The 17,257-nt window shown below is 43.4% G+C and overlaps 1 protein-coding gene across 7 annotated transcripts; it reads right to left on the minus strand.

Moving 5' to 3' along the window:
• Window positions 1-626: 626 nt before the first annotated feature.
• Window positions 627-11,360, minus strand: LOC112219660 (heterogeneous nuclear ribonucleoprotein K-like). Of its 7 annotated transcripts, none has more exons than XM_024381117.2 (17): window positions 11,203-11,319; window positions 9,753-9,836; window positions 9,297-9,406; window positions 8,890-8,987; window positions 8,696-8,752; window positions 6,092-6,135; window positions 4,952-5,024; window positions 4,717-4,824; window positions 4,346-4,474; window positions 3,783-4,093; window positions 3,446-3,499; window positions 2,943-2,985; window positions 2,413-2,428; window positions 2,181-2,213; window positions 1,981-2,048; window positions 1,507-1,753; window positions 627-1,384 (listed from the first exon to the last, which is right to left on the minus strand). In XM_024381117.2, exons 2-16 carry the CDS (start codon window positions 9,755-9,757, stop codon window positions 1,550-1,552), a joined length of 1,353 nt encoding a protein of 450 aa, XP_024236885.1. In that variant the 5' UTR covers window positions 9,758-9,836; window positions 11,203-11,319; the 3' UTR covers window positions 627-1,384; window positions 1,507-1,549. The 7 variants fall into 7 exon arrangements, with proteins under 7 accessions (XP_024236885.1, XP_024236884.1, XP_024236882.1 ...); XM_024381116.2 differs by having other exon boundaries at window positions 2,943-2,982; window positions 4,717-4,830; XM_024381114.2 differs by having other exon boundaries at window positions 4,717-4,830; window positions 11,203-11,318.
• Between the last annotated feature and the right edge of the window lie 5,897 nt (window positions 11,361-17,257).

Here is a 17,257-nt window from a genome sequence, read left to right on the forward strand (position 1 = left end):
TGTGGCAAGACCACGGTGCGCATTCGCAATAGGCCTACAACACAAACCATCAGTAGAGGTAAACACGATAGAAATGTAACTTGTATTCTGTACATAAGCAAAAGTTATGTAAACTACGTCATCACGCACAGCCTTTTAATCCGCAACAGGTCAATATCATTGAAATGTCTCAGGTGGGGAAAATGTACAATTGTTTTTATGCGGATTTTAGAATATTGACATGAAAATCTGTCGCAAATTGGATGGAAACCTAGCTGGCAAATAAAAACGGTGGGCAGTCCACCACCTACATATATTGGATTTAAGAATAGGCCTATGGGCTAATTTGACCAATCTTAAAAATATCATTAGGCTCCATGTTATTGCCTACTGTATGTTGACCATACAGAACTTAAATTTGATGTCACATTGTTGCACATTAATCTTAAACTGCATTGAAGTGTTAGTCGGAATAGGGAAATGTCAGACTTGCTAACTGGTTGTAGTTATACACGTGCAGCGTTCAGAGAATCAGCAAGTCGGAAATGTCCAAGTTTCGACTAGCAAGTAAACAGTTCATTTGTAATTATGATGCGTTAGCCCTACATGTCATAATTGTTTATGCCTGCCCCCCACCACACGTTCAGTAAAAGGTGGCACAGATTTTATTACTCAGACTTCCAGCAGATACTACAGACAGGGGTAGAGCGAACATGCCACTCATATGGACAGAAAGGCTACATTTCCCTTGCAAACTGACTGGCGTCTACAAAGATCCCATCTAAAATGTAACAAATGCTTACAAACTGACTCGAAAGCAAGTCTAAATCCCTATGAGTGGCTTGTTAAACATCTGAAATCAGGTAGAAAACTTACACTGAAATTAAATCAACAGTACTTTTCCTTTTGGCCCCATCAGATAACCAACAAAATAAAACAATCTTAGCACTTATTCATCCTATGAAATGATTACTGTATATTTCAGTTTTTATACAGCACCTAGTCTTTCAGTTAAAAAAAAAATAAGCAAAAAGAACCTACATTTATTTTTTTTAATCATAAAATGTTCCTTACAAAACAAGATTACATTCTGCATGCTGTACTGACTGGGGGGAGGAGTGGCTCAGGGGAGGCGGAGAGAGAACACATGAGTTTACTCCAAGTACAGAACAGCACAAGAATCCAGAAAAAAAACAAGCAGCGCAAAAAATAACAGGGATTCATTCGACAGCTTTGAGAGAATTTCCAAACTTCTTCTAATTAAAAGATGGTATGTTAAATGACCGGGGGAGAGCACATCTACCCAAAGCAGGGGAATGTTGGCTCTGATGGAGAGAATGCGCATGGCAGTTTGGCTTCACTCCACTTTCCTGTTTAGAAGAACCGACCAGAGTACTGCTTCACACTGCAACACAAAACAGTGGAAAAGTGAATAAAGGAAACCCAGGAATAATTTCTAAAACTCCATTTATGTTCAATTTCATTTCCATTAGTCATGAACAACTATTTTTTTTCTTCCTTGATTACCACTGATAGGTGACGGGTTGAATAGGTTTCCACCATACTGCTTTCACCGGAGAAGAGGAAAGGGTGCTAGCACGTGCCTGTTCTGCAGTAGATACTGGGCGTTCTGGATCTGGTCCTGTGTTCCATTGATGGTGATGATGCGGTCCTCTGAGCCCTCTAGTGGCTCGTCTATCTTGATGGACGCTCCCGACTCGTGACGGATCTGCTTGATCCGCTGGCCGCCCTTCCCGATGATGGAGCCGGCCAGCTACGACAAGTGAGGAGCCAGGGTTACTTTTCCCCAACAATGTGATTGGCACAATGACAACCAGGTATAGGGGCAATTTCAACAATGTATGAATAGAGGTTTATGTGAGGAGTTTCTGATCAATTGGAAATAATCTCAACTCTTTTTTCTCCAGTACATATTTTATGGAAGTGTGTGTGTGTGGTGGTAAGATTATGCTTGGGACTGCTATTTGATCCTTTACTCACATCTTTGGGGATGGTCACTTGTGTTGTGATGACGGGACCCCCGATGTCACTGTATGACCCTCGGCCACCTGGAGAGACCAAGAGATATCATTTAGAATTTATCCACTGTTGTGGGGAAAGTCTTCCCTTTATAAAAACGACAACAAAATACAGAAGCAACAAAATGAGACATGACACAAATGTGATCCTTTTTCACTCACCAGACTGAAAGGGCTCCCACGAGGAATTGTTGTCTTTGAAAAGATGGAGGAAAAGAACAACAATACGTCACATTGTGGCTGACAGACTACATAGACCAACAGGGTGACAAAGGACAGGGGGAGAGCTGGTGGTGCTTACTGGACAGAAAGGTCTTTACCCCGACCTAAGAGACATTCAAACAGGGTAGAGACTACCATGACCAAAAGTAAATGTGGAAGAGAGGAGACTCACCACCATATCCGCCACTCTGTATTCAGCAGGACATGGGGAAGAGAGAAAGACAAAATGAGAAGCTTATTACAACACTGAAACCTACATCAAGTCAATACTAGTTTACATTTAAGATTGAGCTCCATAATTTGCGCATATGAATCTTAGCTGCCCTATTCATTTTCAACTATGTACATTATTGGTACGACCCTACCAACCCTGCCCGGAAATCGCTTTGGTTTCACCTCAAGTTCATTTGTTAGTTTAGCAGCTCCAGACTATGTACTCAGCTGCTCCTTGGTAACCAAGGAGACAACTGTTGCCAGGCAACAAGAGGCCTAACCAGTGCGCTCGCTCGTTGAAGACCAGCACCACAGTGTCCAAACCACAGTGCTTTCACTAGAACAGGAAAACAATATCAATCCATTTCCATAAGTAGAGTAGCTACTGTGTCGACTTGCCTACTATTATAACACCAGGCAATTGACAGACTAACTCGCTCTACCATGCGTAAACCCTTATCCAAACACATAAATGCTGAGTTCACTCACCATGCTGTTGTAGCGGTCTCCTGGTCTTCCTCTCCTGTCGCTGCTTCGATAAGATGGGAGGTTGTCAGGGTTAACATGGCATGAGATGGAGAGGGTTCAGTTTACCACCTTTAGTGGACAGACAGTGTCCCCCAAACCAACGGGCTGACAAGTCTATACAACACAAGTGTGACAAGTCCTTCTTGGCTTGTCGTTTAGCCACCCGAGAGTGTGAAGAGCCACAACAACTTGTTTTGGAATCAGTATTCATTGGTGGACACCGATGCAGATGTGGTGTTCATATAGTCATCCACTTATAGGAAAAGAGGTCATGTTGACAGAATAGCTACTGTGCCATGGTTAAAATCATATTGACGCCCATTAAATCAACAGAAGAGTAAACCCAACATTTTCAACTCCACAGCCGAGAGCACCATTCTCCAAAAAACTATGCTGATTTGGAGAAGTGGAAAAGTTTCACCCTAACCACTTTGCAGTTGCTGCCTTTTACACAAATGACTTACTTTGGTCTGTCGTCCATGTTGCCGTGATAACTCTGGTGGGAGAACCGGTCCCCTCTGCAAACAAACAACACGGGCAACATGACTCAGTGGAACTGAGAACTTAAAGATTACTTTAAGGACTAGTCTAATAGTATGACTTAGGTCCATATGATCGCGTTAACATAGGAGAAATCTCTGAGATTATGTATATGGCTAACAGTAGTGGGGAAGCTGTGACACTTACACACAGGGAAAGTACACGGTTAGATTTTTTTTACTGAGTAACTGAATGTGATAAAAGAGGTATCCATAAACAAACAAGTCAATGAAAGAACAAAAAGGAAGCTAAGCTCCTTACCCTCCTCTTGGGGGTGGTGGTGGGGGGAGGGGCAGGTTTCGAGCCCGGCTCCCTCCACGCCCTCCTCTACCTGGCAGGGGAGGGGGCGGTCCCCGACGAGGGCTCATGTCGTCATAGTCCCGTCTGGAGGGGGGCATAGGTCGGCCCCCGCGGCCGGGGGGCATGCGTTCAAAGCCCCCCCTGCCCCGCATGGGGAAGCCCCCCATGGGCCGCCGGCCCCGCTCTTCGTAAATCATGGTGAAGCCGCCGTAGTCATACGTCTCGTCGTAGAAGTTGGGGTCATAGGGCTGGGCGCGCCCTTTGATAGGAGCCTACAGAAAGATGGATAATACTATTGAGATGCTATATGTATGTAGCCCTGTGAAGAAATGTAGCTCTGAAATGACTACAATGTCCACAACTGTTGTAAATGGAATAGGTAAAACAAAACAAAAAAAGTGTCTGCTGTTAAAATCGGTACAATTCTAGTATAAGTGACTGACTTTCAGTGAGTTTCCATGTTTAGACACTGGTGATGGGTGAGTGTGTTGTGGTCACTGGCTCAGAACTGAACTCTCACCCACCTCAGATACCAAGTCCAGGATAACTTTGATGCATTCAACAACACGGTCTGGCTTCCCTCCAACCAGAACCACACGGTCAGTGGACTGAGGACAGCACTCCTGGAACAGCTTGATGGTGGTCTGGGTGTTCTGGTGGAGACAGAGGAAGCTCAGCATGAAATACACCCACACAATGCCAAATGTTCAAAATGGGTTTGACTCTTCTTCAGCTTTGAGCATGAAATAATATACATCTTCCAATACACATCTAAGGACAAGTTGGCAACAACGATTAAGGACTGATCAAGCACATGCACTCTACATGGACTGAGTCAAGTCAGCATTTTGAAACCAGTGGTGTACACATGACAGACAACAAGATCCCATCTTACCTCTCTTAACTCCTTTATCTTGGCACCTTTCACCCCGATGATTCCCCCAGCCAAACTCTGATGGATCAGCAAACGCAGCTCGCAGTCAAAATCAATCCCGTTATAATGCTGGTACTAGGAAAAAACAGGTACAGATCAGTCAGGTCAAATACGGCCTTTAACTCTCGACTGAGGATCCGGAAAAATACAAACCTACACATGTACTGTATGTCTTTGGAGGCCGCGGGGGACTCACCTCTTCCAGAGTAGGGATGATCTTCAGCAGAATCTCTCCGATAGTGTCAATATCTGCACTCACACTCAGGATCCTGTTAGGGAATGGCATGTGGCCACAGGTAATGAGGCAAAACAGAAAGAAAAGAAAAAACAGAAGTAAAAGAAAACTTACTTCAAGACTAACACTCACGTGAAGGTCACACAAAGAGTTAAAAAAACTAAAAGCAAAGGAAGAAGAGGACTGCTGTATACTGTACATCTTTTGGCTTTCCCTGAAATACGAGCAACTTGACATGCACTCGCTTATCTCACATTCAACAAAGAAAGACAGGAAGATTGGAATGGGGCAGGTTTGGCAGGGCGTTAGATTACAACGTGAGGCACAAGGCTGGCCACAGTCAGGGGGGGGAGAGAGAAGCCTTCTTTTAACCATCATGTGCAGCAATTTAAAAAAGATAGAATAAACTCGCCATCACAATCTTGAAACTTCTCATAGAGACAGGGGTCGGGGTAGAACAGAAACAAATAAAGAAAGCAGGGGGTGGGGGGATGCGAGTGGTAACCACTAGGTGGCGGACAGGAGCGGGGGGGATGAGAGGTTTGGCAGGCAGTCTGGACCGATGGGGGCCTGAGAGAAACCAAACAGGGAGATGCAGCACAAGGGGGAAAAAAGAGACGACAGTGATGAGTGACAGAGTGGGCGGAGCTTGAGCGCTCAGATCATGAACAGTGATGTTGAGAACAGTGGGGTGGGGGAGGGGCGCAGGGGGTAGGGGGGAGCAAGGTGGGCCAGAAGGACAGAGCGAGAAATATCATTGGCTTTCCTTTCCACAGTTCAAGACGAATAATATCACAGCAAGGAAACATCCAACAGTTCAACAAGAACTACTGAAAGTGGAGGATTATTATTTTGAAATCTCCCCGTAAGGGACAAGTGACTTCATTTGTAGTGACAAAAAAAGGTCCAAATTAAATGGAAATACCTAAATGTGGGGGGAGAAGACAGAAAAATTCAATGGAACAATACACGTCTCCTGATAAAGGGGAAGGGGAGGGGTTCTATATGTAAAAAAATGTTAAAATGAAACAGAAGGCAGGTTATCAAAGACATGTTTCTCTGTTCTAATCAGGCAGTGAGGCAATAACTGGTGGGACATACCGCTCTGGGCCACTGCTGTCAGGGACTGATACACTGGCATTGTACTGCATTGGCCGTGGAGGTTGGCATTGGGCAAGGGCATTCAATCACATGATGTCAAGTAAGGTGCCCGTTTAAGGAGGGGCACGTTTGTGGGCGGGCGGCGGGGTGGGGCGGGGCCAACCGGGGTGTCAGGTGGGCGGGCGTTCAGGGGCGGAGGTTGGGCCAACGTCAAGGTGGGCAACGCAGGAGGGGCATGTCGATCCAGTACATGGGCAACGGAGGAAGGTGGCCAAAAATAAAAAAGTAAAGGAGAGGGAAGAGGGGGAGAAGGAATACATTTTAATTGAATACACGCTATACTCCATCACTATACTGCTTTAAAAAAAGAAAAAAAGAACAACGGCGACTAGACTGAGCCAGCTCTAACAAACAACACACTGTTAGCTAAATGGACTGCATGGCTAGAGGTTGTAACAGACTATAGGTCCGCTCAGGCTTTGAGACACCAGTTGAAGGGACATCGCCACAGTCCGGTATAGTTTCAAGGCTGTAAGGGGCATTAGAAATCACATTCAGAGTTCAGTAGGGAGGATCGTTTCCTTTTATCTGAACCATGAGAATGCCCCAACGACCCTCGACCCCAAATCTGGTCCAATCGAGCCAAACCATGTCTGTCCACATGAGCCAACCTATAGATGTGCCATTTGGGAAAGCGAGAATCTGACTACTATATAAAATAAAGCTGCAGTTGTACCTCCAACTTTCAGACATGCACCATTTGACCAATCAAGTCAAACAATGACAGTCAGTCTATAGATGGGAGATTACTTTTATCAGAGGAAAACCATTTAATTACAGGGATCACATTTGTTTAATAGGGCTCGTTAGGGTTGTCATTAGAAATGGGGTTGCTGGATACCATAATGTCTATGAAAATGTTAGATATACAACATCAATTATTAGTGATGGGAGAAAAGAAAAAAAAGTTACATATCTATACATATACAGTGCACCCAGAAAGTATTCAAAACCGTAGACTCTTTCCACATTATTACATTACTGCCTTATTCTAAAATGTATCAACACACAATACCCATAATGACAAAGCGAAAACAGGCTTAGACATTTTTGCAAATGTATCAAATATAAAAAACAAAAATCTTATTTACATAAGTATTCAGACCCTCTGCTATGAAACTCAGAATTGAGCTCAGGTGCATTCTGTTTCCATTGATCATCCTTGAGATGTTTCTACAACTTGATTGGAGTCCACCTGTGGTAAATTCAATTGATTGGACATGATTTGGAAAGGCTCACACCTGTCTATATAAGGTCCCACAGTTGACAGTGTATGTCAGAGAAAAAAACCAAGCCAGGAGGTTGAAGAAATGGTCTATAGAGCACCAAGACAGGACTGTGTCGAGGCACAGATCTGGGGAAGGCTACCAAAACAATTCTGCAGCACTAAAGGACCCCATGAACACCGTGGCCTCCATCATTCTTAAATGGAAGAAGTTTGAAACCACCAAGACTCTTCTTGGTGACTTAAATGGTGACCCAAAACCCGATGGTCACTGACAGAGCTCCAGAGTCCAGAGATGGGAGAAACTTCCAGAAGGACAGCCATCTCTGCAGCACCACCAATCAGGCCTTTACGGTGAAGTGGCCAGACAGAAGCCACTCTTCAGTAAAAGGCACATGACAGCCCGCTTGGAGTTTGCCAAAAGGCACCTAAAGGAACTCTCAGAACATGAGAAACAAGACTCTTTGGCCTTGAATGAAAGGCATCACATCAGGAAGAAACTTGGTACTATCCCTACGGTGGAGCATGGGGGTGGCAGCATCATACTGTGGGGATGTTTTTCAGCAGCAGGGACTGGGAGACAGATCCTTGATGAAAACCTGCTCCAGAGTGCTAAGGACCTCCGACTGGGGCGAATGTTCACCTTCCAACAGGACAATGACCTTAAGCACACAGCCAAGACAACGCAGGAAATACAGGTGTGCCAAGCTGGTAGTGTTATACCCAAGAAGACTCAAGGCTGTAATTGCTGCTGAAGGTGCTTCAACAAAGTAGTGATCTGAAGGGTCTGAATACTTATAAATGTGATTTCAGTTTAAATTTGCAAACATTTAAACTCTGTTTGCTTTGTCATTTTAGGGGGGTTAATCCAGTTTAGAATAAGGCTGTAAATCTAACAATGGAAGTCAAGGGGTCTGAATACTTTCCAAATGCATTGTACATATTTATTTGCTACTGTAGGTAGCATTAGGTCACGCTAGTCTGCTGTGCCAAAACTCTGGTATTTCATCCTATAGGTTGTTCTCCAATTTAAGTAGTAAGCCAGCAACTTTATTTCCCTGAGTGATCAAAACTCATCCTTATGCTCCCCTTTGTCTCTGCAGCAGACATGGTGAACAATAATACATTTGGAACGTCCAATCGCAATACACATAGAATTCTCACAATCATGAGAATCGCAATACATATTGTATTGGCACCCAAGTATTGTGATATCGTATCCTGAGGTCCCTAGCAATTCTCAGTCCTAATAATTATAGCTTCACAGCAAATCCCCTAGTCGAGGAAAAGATTTGATGATGCCAATTCTGTATACTCACGTCTGTGCGTAAGGCTTTTATATTCTTGCCACCCTTTCCGATAACGGCGCCAGCATTCTGAGGGGAAACGAGGGTTTTACTTAGGGACAGAATAATGGGTCAGATTGAATGATAGACACAAAACAGCGGACTATCAGGAATTTCTGATTTTTAAAAGGAATAGGCCTAAAATCCCATTTCTGTTACAGGCTTACTTTGCTCTGCAGCAGTACCCGCAGCTCAACCATCTCGTCTGTGTTGCGAGAGCGCTTGAAGGCCTGCTCCTCGTCCATGTCCTCGGCAGGGCGTTTACCTGATGGGAGAAACCTGGAGCGTTAGCCTGATGCTACACTGTGCCCTATACATGTTCCAGCCAGGCAACAGCATACACCCAGCATGTGTTCAGCCCCTACCACTCCCCTTCCTGGATCAAAACTGGGCAGAACTGTTCCCAAAACAGCAGTGAATTGGACAACAACAAAAAAACATGGCCATCTGACATGCAGTCATGGTGCCAGCATGCAGCTATACCAGTAGTCCCTTCTGTAAAGACTGACAACACTGCTTTTCTCCAATAGTTGATATGTCTGAGTGCACTGACAGAATAGCCTTCATGTCTTACCGTTAGTGTCAGTGTTGCTGAACGTGGTCTCTTCTTCCTGCTGCTCGATTTCTGTCTCCATTGTCTTGCACCAGCGGTGAAATGTGAACAGGCTCCTCTCTGTGGATCTGCTGTGGGGAGGCAACAATAGAAATAAGACCATGCCTCTTGAAGACTGAGGATTTGTCAGACAAGACTTCACCAATCCTGTCACTAATCAAACCTGTTGCCTTGCCCCTGCGTACAACTAAAATTATCCCAAAGGCTGGCAGATCAGTTGTCATCTTACCGTCCAAATGCATTGTATGCATCCGGCAATACATTCTTATCCCTCATGGACCGTTTCTTACCTACAACATTCTCAATTCAGACAGCATAGGCTTTGATTTCCTCCTAGCTAAATTATAATCCTGAATGTTCTGTATCACGTTGCAGCAGTCTTTCCCCCCCCACACCTAACCTAATGCAGTGCTGTACCTCATTAGTGGAAACCAAGACTCTCTGGGCGGGTCTGCTGGTTTGGACTAGCAGAAGTTACTTTTCGTAGCAGGTGAGGAAACCCTTATGGAGAAGGTTAGGAGAATTAGTGGCAGGTTGAGACGATTAAGATTATGGTTAGGAAAAGGGTTAGCTAAAATTGTCCCGGACTCAACATATCTAGTTACATCCAGGACTGCCTTGAGAACAGTCTTGGTTTCCACTAATGCGACAATGCCAACTGAACAGGCTTGCTTAAAATGAACTGACCCCCTGGTCTGAGTTTAAACCCGATTAGCTGAACGTGATTGAAAACATCCGGCATTGGCTTTTAGCCACTCCAGTAGCAGCGTGGTGGGAAAGGAAAGTACACATTTTCCCCCGTTTTTAATTTTATGCACAGAGGATATGAATGTATTGCCGGCTGCATACAATGCATTTGGATGGTAAGATGGCACAACTTAATATCGCCATCTGCCGGTCTTTAGGCTACTTTAATTCATTATTGCTGTGCCACAGAATACACAAGTGTACTTACTATACTGTAATTTAACGTAAAACATCAAATCACCGCCCTAAATACGAGTGGTTGCCACTTGATGACATAGCTAAATGTAATGTTAACGGGTCTAAAATTAACACTACAGTCGCCCGACAATGTGTAGGGGGTAGTTTGCCACCTCATTGTAACGAGCTAGATAAGTTACTTCTGGTGTGGGTGTTGCGTAAGAAAGGGATGCATTAGCAAGTTAACGTCTGCTTAATACTGATGTGGACAAGCTAGTTAACATTAGCCAGTCAATGACCTAATGCGTGGCAACCCTGGAAGTAATCTAGCTAGTAACGTTAGCTTGCCACCCAACTAGATTACTTGGTAGCTCTGAAGGCCTATATTAGCTAGCTACTTCTGCACAAACGCATGTACAGTAACGCGTTATCTAGCGCATTTTTTGTTGTCAAGAAGTCAGCTGTTATGTTTCTGTTAACGTTGTCTGAACCTGTTATCTGGATAACGTTAACCAGGTAGTTATGATTATTGGCTAAATCCATATGTGTAACGTTACATGCGCTGTATGTAAGCTAGGCGAGTTAGCAAGCTAGCTAATTCACGCTAGTTAGCCACCTACAGTATAAAACGAAGGCCCTTTTGCATAGCTAAACGTTAGCTTGAGGAATGACTGACCACGTTAGCTACACTTTTCTCAACGGAGGTAACGGCAAACGTTTGGGTAACTAAATTAACTAGGCTCGACTCCTAGCTAGCTAATATTAGCGATACAGTTCGAGGCGTGTCCCCAAATCAGCCCAAAACTGATGTAATTCCCCATTGACAGATTAAAATGTAAAATAAATAACGTTAACTAACAAACAGCCTCAAATAATTGAACGCGAACCACTAACCTATTTTGATTTTTTTTTTTTTTTTTAGCTAAACTAATATGAAACAAACCTGCAGCCAAACCGTGTTCTTCACAGCCAATTTTTGTCCTGAAATTGGTTGAACAATCTTCCCATTACAGTCGGCCGCAAAATAGGGCGTCTGTCTTCTTTCACTGATTGGAGAGTGCAGATTCGAGATAACAAAATATTGTGCCGAGATTGGATAAATCAGCTGTCTTTCAAAATCAACACGTCTTCAAAGAAATGTGGGCTGCGTTTAGACAGGCAGCCTAATTCTGATATTTTGTTCCAATCGTTGTCATAGTAGCCTAGGCTATGTCTAATTAAATTGTATTTGTCACGTGCTTCGTAGACTAACAGTTAAATGTTTACTTAGGGGTCCTTTTCCAACAATGCAGTTAAACAGAAAAAAATAGGCTTTTATTTTATTTTATTTTATTTAACCAGGTAGGCTAGTTGAGAACAAGTTCTCATTTGCAACTGCGACCTGGCCAAGATAAAGCAAAACAGTTCGACACATTCAACAACACAGAGTTACATATGGAATAAACAAACACAATCAATAATACAGTAGAAAAAGTCTATATACAACATGTGCAAATGAGGTAGGTTAATGGAGGTAAGGCAATAAATAGGCCATGGTGGCGAAGTAATTACAATATAGTAAATAAACACTGGAATGATAGAATGTGCAGAAGATGAATGTGCAAGTAGAGATATTGTGGTGCAAAGGAGCAAGATAAATACAGTATGTGGATGAGGTAGTTGGATGGGCTATTTACAGATGGTCTACGTACAGGTGCAGGGATCTGTGAGCTGCTCTGACACCTGGTGCTTAAAGCTAGTGAGGGAGATCTCCAGCTTTAGTGATTTTTGCAACTGGTGACACAAGAAATAACTCCACAGTAAATAACAATAATGAGTGGGAAAAAACATACAGGGAGTAACTGTACCGAGTCGATGTGCAGGGGTATGAGATAGTATGTACATAGAAGGGGTAAAGTGTGTGTGTGTTTCCCAAAACACTGCAGCTCAGTGCAAGAGGCATCACTGCAGTACCTGGTTCGAATCTAGGCTGCATCACATCCGGCCGTGATTTGGAATCCCATAGGGCGGCACACAATTGGCCCAGTGCCGTCCGGGTTTGGCCAGGGTAGGCGGTCACTGTAAATAAGAATTTGTTCTTAATAACTGACTTGCCTCGTTAAATCGAGGTTCAATGTCAAAATAAATTAAGATTTATTTGACTATGCAAGTAAAAAAGAAATTGTGTTTAACTGACAATGACTGCCTAACCCGAAAAACGCTGGGCCAATTGTGCGACCGCCCTATGGGACTCCCAATCACGGCCAGTTGTGATACAGCCTGGAATTGAACTAGGGTGATGCCTCTAGCACTGAGTGGTACTGCTGCTCCACTCGGGAGCCCAAGTTGGGGTGTCATGTTGGGGAGTGTGTGGGTAGAATCCAGTGTGCGCAGTTAGTGCAAAAAAGTGTATGTGTTGGTGTCCGTGTAAGCGTGTGTGGGCAGAGTGTGTGTGTGCATAGTCAGTGCAAGAGCAAAAAGGGTTAATGCAGTTAGTCCAGGTAGCCATTTGATTAGCTATTTAGCAGCCATATTTAGCAGTCTTATGGCATGGGGGGTTAGAAGCTGTTCAGGCTCCTGTTGGTTCCAGACTTGATGCACTGGTACAATATTTTGAGCCTTCCTCTGACACCGTCTGATATAGAGGGTCTGGATGGCCGGTAGCTCGGCCCCAGTGATGTACTCACCACCCTCTGTAGCGCCTTGCAAGTCAAGATGCTCTCAATGGTGCAGCTGCATAACTATTTGAGGGCCCATGCTGAATCTTTACAGAATCTTGAAGGGGAAGAGGCACTGTTGTACCATCTTCACAACTGTGTGGATGTGAGGACCAAGTTAATTCCTTAGTGATGTGGACACAGGAACTTGAGGCTCTCGGCTAGGCTGTCGTGAGTGAACAGGGAGTACACGAGAAGACTAAGCACACCCCTGAAGGGACCACGTGTTAATGGTCAGCATGGTGGATGTGTTGCCTACGGTCACTGCCTGGGGGGCAGCCCGTCAGGAAGTCCAGGATCCAGTTGCAGAGGGAGGTGTTCAGTCCCAGGGCCCTGAGTTTGGTAGGGACTTTGGTGTTGAATGCTGAGCTATAGTCAATTAACAGCATTCTTACATGGGCATTCCTTTTGTCATGTGAGTGAGAGCAGTGTGGAGTGCAATAGAGATTGCGTCATCTGTTGGCACTGGATGTGAATTTCAGTGGGTCCAGTATGTCTTTTTATGGCTATAGATGTGAGTGCTATGGGTCGAAGGTCATTTAGGCAGGGACTCTGGTGGTCTGTTTGAAACAAATTGGTATTACTGACTGGGTCAGGGATAGGTTAAAAATGACAGTGAAGACACTTGCCAGCTGGTCAGCGCATGCTACCCGTCTTGGTATTCCACCGTGGCTTTGCGGATGTTAACCTGTTTTAAAGGTGTTACTCACATCGGCAATGGAGAGTGAGATCACACAGTCGTCCGGAACAGCTGGTGCACTCATGCATGGGTCAGTGTTTGCCTTTACGTGAGCATAGAAGGCATTTAGCTCATCTAGTAGGCTTGCATGACTGGGTTTCCATTTGTAATCCTTGACAGTTTGCAAACCCTGCCATATTCGTTGCGCATCAGAGCTGGTGTAGTAGATTTCGATCTTAGTACTGTATTGACACGTTGCCTGTTTGATGGCTCGTCTGAGATCTTAGCAGGATTTCTTATGAGCGTCCGGATTAGTGTCCTGCTCCTTGAAGACGGCAGCTATAGCTCATTGCAGATGTTGCATGTAATCCATGGCTTCTGGTTGGGGCATGTACGGTCACTGTGGGGACGACGTCATCGATGCACTTATTAATGAAGGCAGTGACTGATGTGGTAAACTCCTCAATGTCACTAGTTGCACAGGTGACATGCTGGTAAAAATGAGTTAAAACGGATTTCAGTTGCCTGCATTAAAATCCCCGGCCACAAGAAACGCAGCATCTGGATGTGCATGCTCTTGTTTGCTTATGGCCCTATACAGCCTGCTGAGTGTGGTCTTAGTACCAGCATCGGTTTGTGGTGGTAAATAGACGGATATGAAAAGTATAGATTAAAACTCTTGGTAAATAGTATGGTCTGCAGAATGTCCAGACCTGTAGACTCTTTGAAGTAGAAATGGTCATCCAAATTGATGATGGTGACCGCTGTTCTGATGTCCAGAAGCTGTTTTCAGTCATAGGAAATTATGGTTGCGACAATATACAGTGGGGCTAAAAAGTATATAGTCAGCCACCAATTGTGCAAGTTCTCCCACTTAAAAAGATGAGAGAGGCCTGTAATTTTCATCATAGGTACACTTCAACTATGACAGACAAAATGTGAAAAAAAATCCAGAAAATCACATTGTAGGATTTTTTTAAAATGAATTTATTTGCAAATTATGGTGGAAAATAAACTTTTGTTATTGACCAAGTACTTATCTCAATACTTTGTTATATACCCTTTGTTGGCAATGACAGAGGTCAAATGTCTTCAAGGTTTTCACACACTGTTGCTGGTATTTTGGCCCATTCCTCCATGCAGATCTCCTCTAGAGTAGTGATGTTTTGGGGCTGTTACTGGGCAACACGGACTTTCAACTCCCTCCAAATATTTTCTATGGGGTTGAGATCTGGAGACTGGCTAGGCCACTCCAGGACCATGAAATACTTCTTACGAAGCCATTCCTTCATTGCTCGGGCAGTGTGTTTGGGATCATTGTCATGCTGAAAGACCAAGCCACGTTTCATCTTCAATGCCCTTTCTGATGGAAGGAGGTTTTCACTCAAAATCTCACGATACATGGCTCCATTCATTCTTTCCTTTACACAGATCAGTCGTCCTGGTCCCTTTGCAGAAAAACAGCCCCAAAGCATGATGTTTCCACCCCCATGCTTCACAGTAGGTATGGTGTTCTTTGATGCAACTCAGCATTCTTTGTCCCCCAAACACGACGAGTTGAGTTTTTACCAAAAAGTTATATTTTGGTTTCATCTGACCACATGACAATATGACATTCTCCCAATCTTCTGGATCATCCAAATGCTCTCTAGCAAACTTCAGACTGGCCTGGACATGTACTGGCTTAAGCAGGGGGACACCTCTGGCACTGCAGGATTTTGAGTCCCTGGCGGCGTAGTGTGTTACTGATGGTAAGGCTTTGTTACTTTGGTCCCAGCTCTCTGCAGGTCATTCAATAGGTCCCCCCGTGTGGTTCTGGGATTTTTGCTCACTGTTCTTGTGATCATTTTGACCCCACGGGGTGAGATCTTGCGTGGAGCCCCAGATCAAGGGAGATTATCAGGTGTCTTGTATGTCTTCCATTTCCTAATAATTGCTCCCACAGTTGATTTCTTCAAACCAAACTTCTTACCTATTGCAGATTCAGTCTTCCCAGCCTGGTGCAGGTCTACAATTTTGTTTCTGGTGTCCTTTGACAGCTCTTTGGTCTTGGCCATAGTGGAGTTTGGAGTGGGACTGTTTGAGGTTGTGGACAGGTGTCTTTTACACTGATAACAAGTTCAAACAGGTGCCATTAATACAGGTAACAGAGGAGCCTCTTAAAGAAGTTACAGGTCTGTGAGTACCAGAAATCTTGCTTGTTTGTAGGTGACCAAATACTTATATTCCACCATAATTTGCAAATAAATTCATTAAAAATCCTACAATGTGATTTTTCTGGATTTCTTTTCTCTCATTTTGTCTGTCATAGTTGAAGTGTACCTATGATGAAAATTACAGGCCTCTCATCTTGCACAATTGGTGGCTGACTAAATACTTTTTTGCCCCACTGTATACAAAGAAAGTTCAAATCCGCTTGAAAAACACACAACATAGCAGAATTGGTCAGGAGCTGCAGCACCATGTGGTGGTCATCATTGCAATGATCAGTGGTGTAAAGTACTTAAGTAAAAATGCTTGTCAGTACTATTAGATTTTTGGGGTATCTTTACTTTACTATTCTACTTTACTATTAATGTTTTTGACAACTTTTGGCGAGGCGGTCTAAGGCACTGCATCTGTGTTAGAGGTGTCACTACAGACCCTAGTTCGATTCAAGGCTATATCACAACCGGCTGTGATTGGGAGTCCCATAGGGCGGCGCACAATTGGCTCAACTTCATTAGCGTTTGGCCGGGTAGGCTGTCATTGTAAATAAGAATTTGTTCTTTACAGACTTGCCTAGTTAAAATAAATATTTGAGCAATTACTTTTACTTTTTGATACTTAAATATATTTTAAAACCAAATACTTTTCTTACTGGGTGACCTTTCTCCTGTTTTTTATTTATTTTTAAGGTATCTTTTACTCACGTTTGAAAATTGGGTACTTTTTCTACCATTGGCAATGATTCAGAAAAAAAAACAAAGTAGCCTAACGTCTGTTTTCAAAATGTAGCAAGCTAATGGTGCAGACATCAAATTACATTGGTTTTCATTTCAATGTAACAATTGCTATTGGGTACATTGCTAAATCCGCATTAATCAGAATTATGCCCTCTGCTCCTCCTTGTGGAGCAAAAATGCTAACTTGCCCTGTTATTGGTAATGATGAGAGGTTAGCATGTCTTGGGGGCAAATACTACATTTTAATACACTATGCATTTGTCCAAATACTTGACACCTTCAAATGTGGGGACTACAGAATAAATATAAAGTTGCATTCATTTCTAAAATGTAAAACATATGTATACAAATACCTTTAAAATAAATAGTGACATTCTGTACTGCCACCTCATATAAATCATTTGATCTCAAATCCAAAATGCTGGAGCATAGAGCCAAATTAAGTTTTAGCTTCACTTTCCAATAAGTATGGCGTGTATGGGTAAATCACAAATTGATACTATCCTATTTCTATGAATATTCTTCATGTTCCATGTGATTTTTTAAGCTGAGGTACAGGGGTAGAAAACGAATTGCACATGGTTGCAATGTTTATTCAGTTGATTTTCTTTCATTGTCATAAGAACATGAATTTATTAAAGCTCACATGTTTTAAATGATCTCATTTCAATAGCCATT

Source organism: Oncorhynchus tshawytscha, linkage group LG20 (genome assembly GCF_018296145.1).
Source record: "Oncorhynchus tshawytscha isolate Ot180627B linkage group LG20, Otsh_v2.0, whole genome shotgun sequence".
In the NCBI taxonomy this organism is placed as follows: Eukaryota; Metazoa; Chordata; class Actinopteri; order Salmoniformes; family Salmonidae; genus Oncorhynchus; species Oncorhynchus tshawytscha.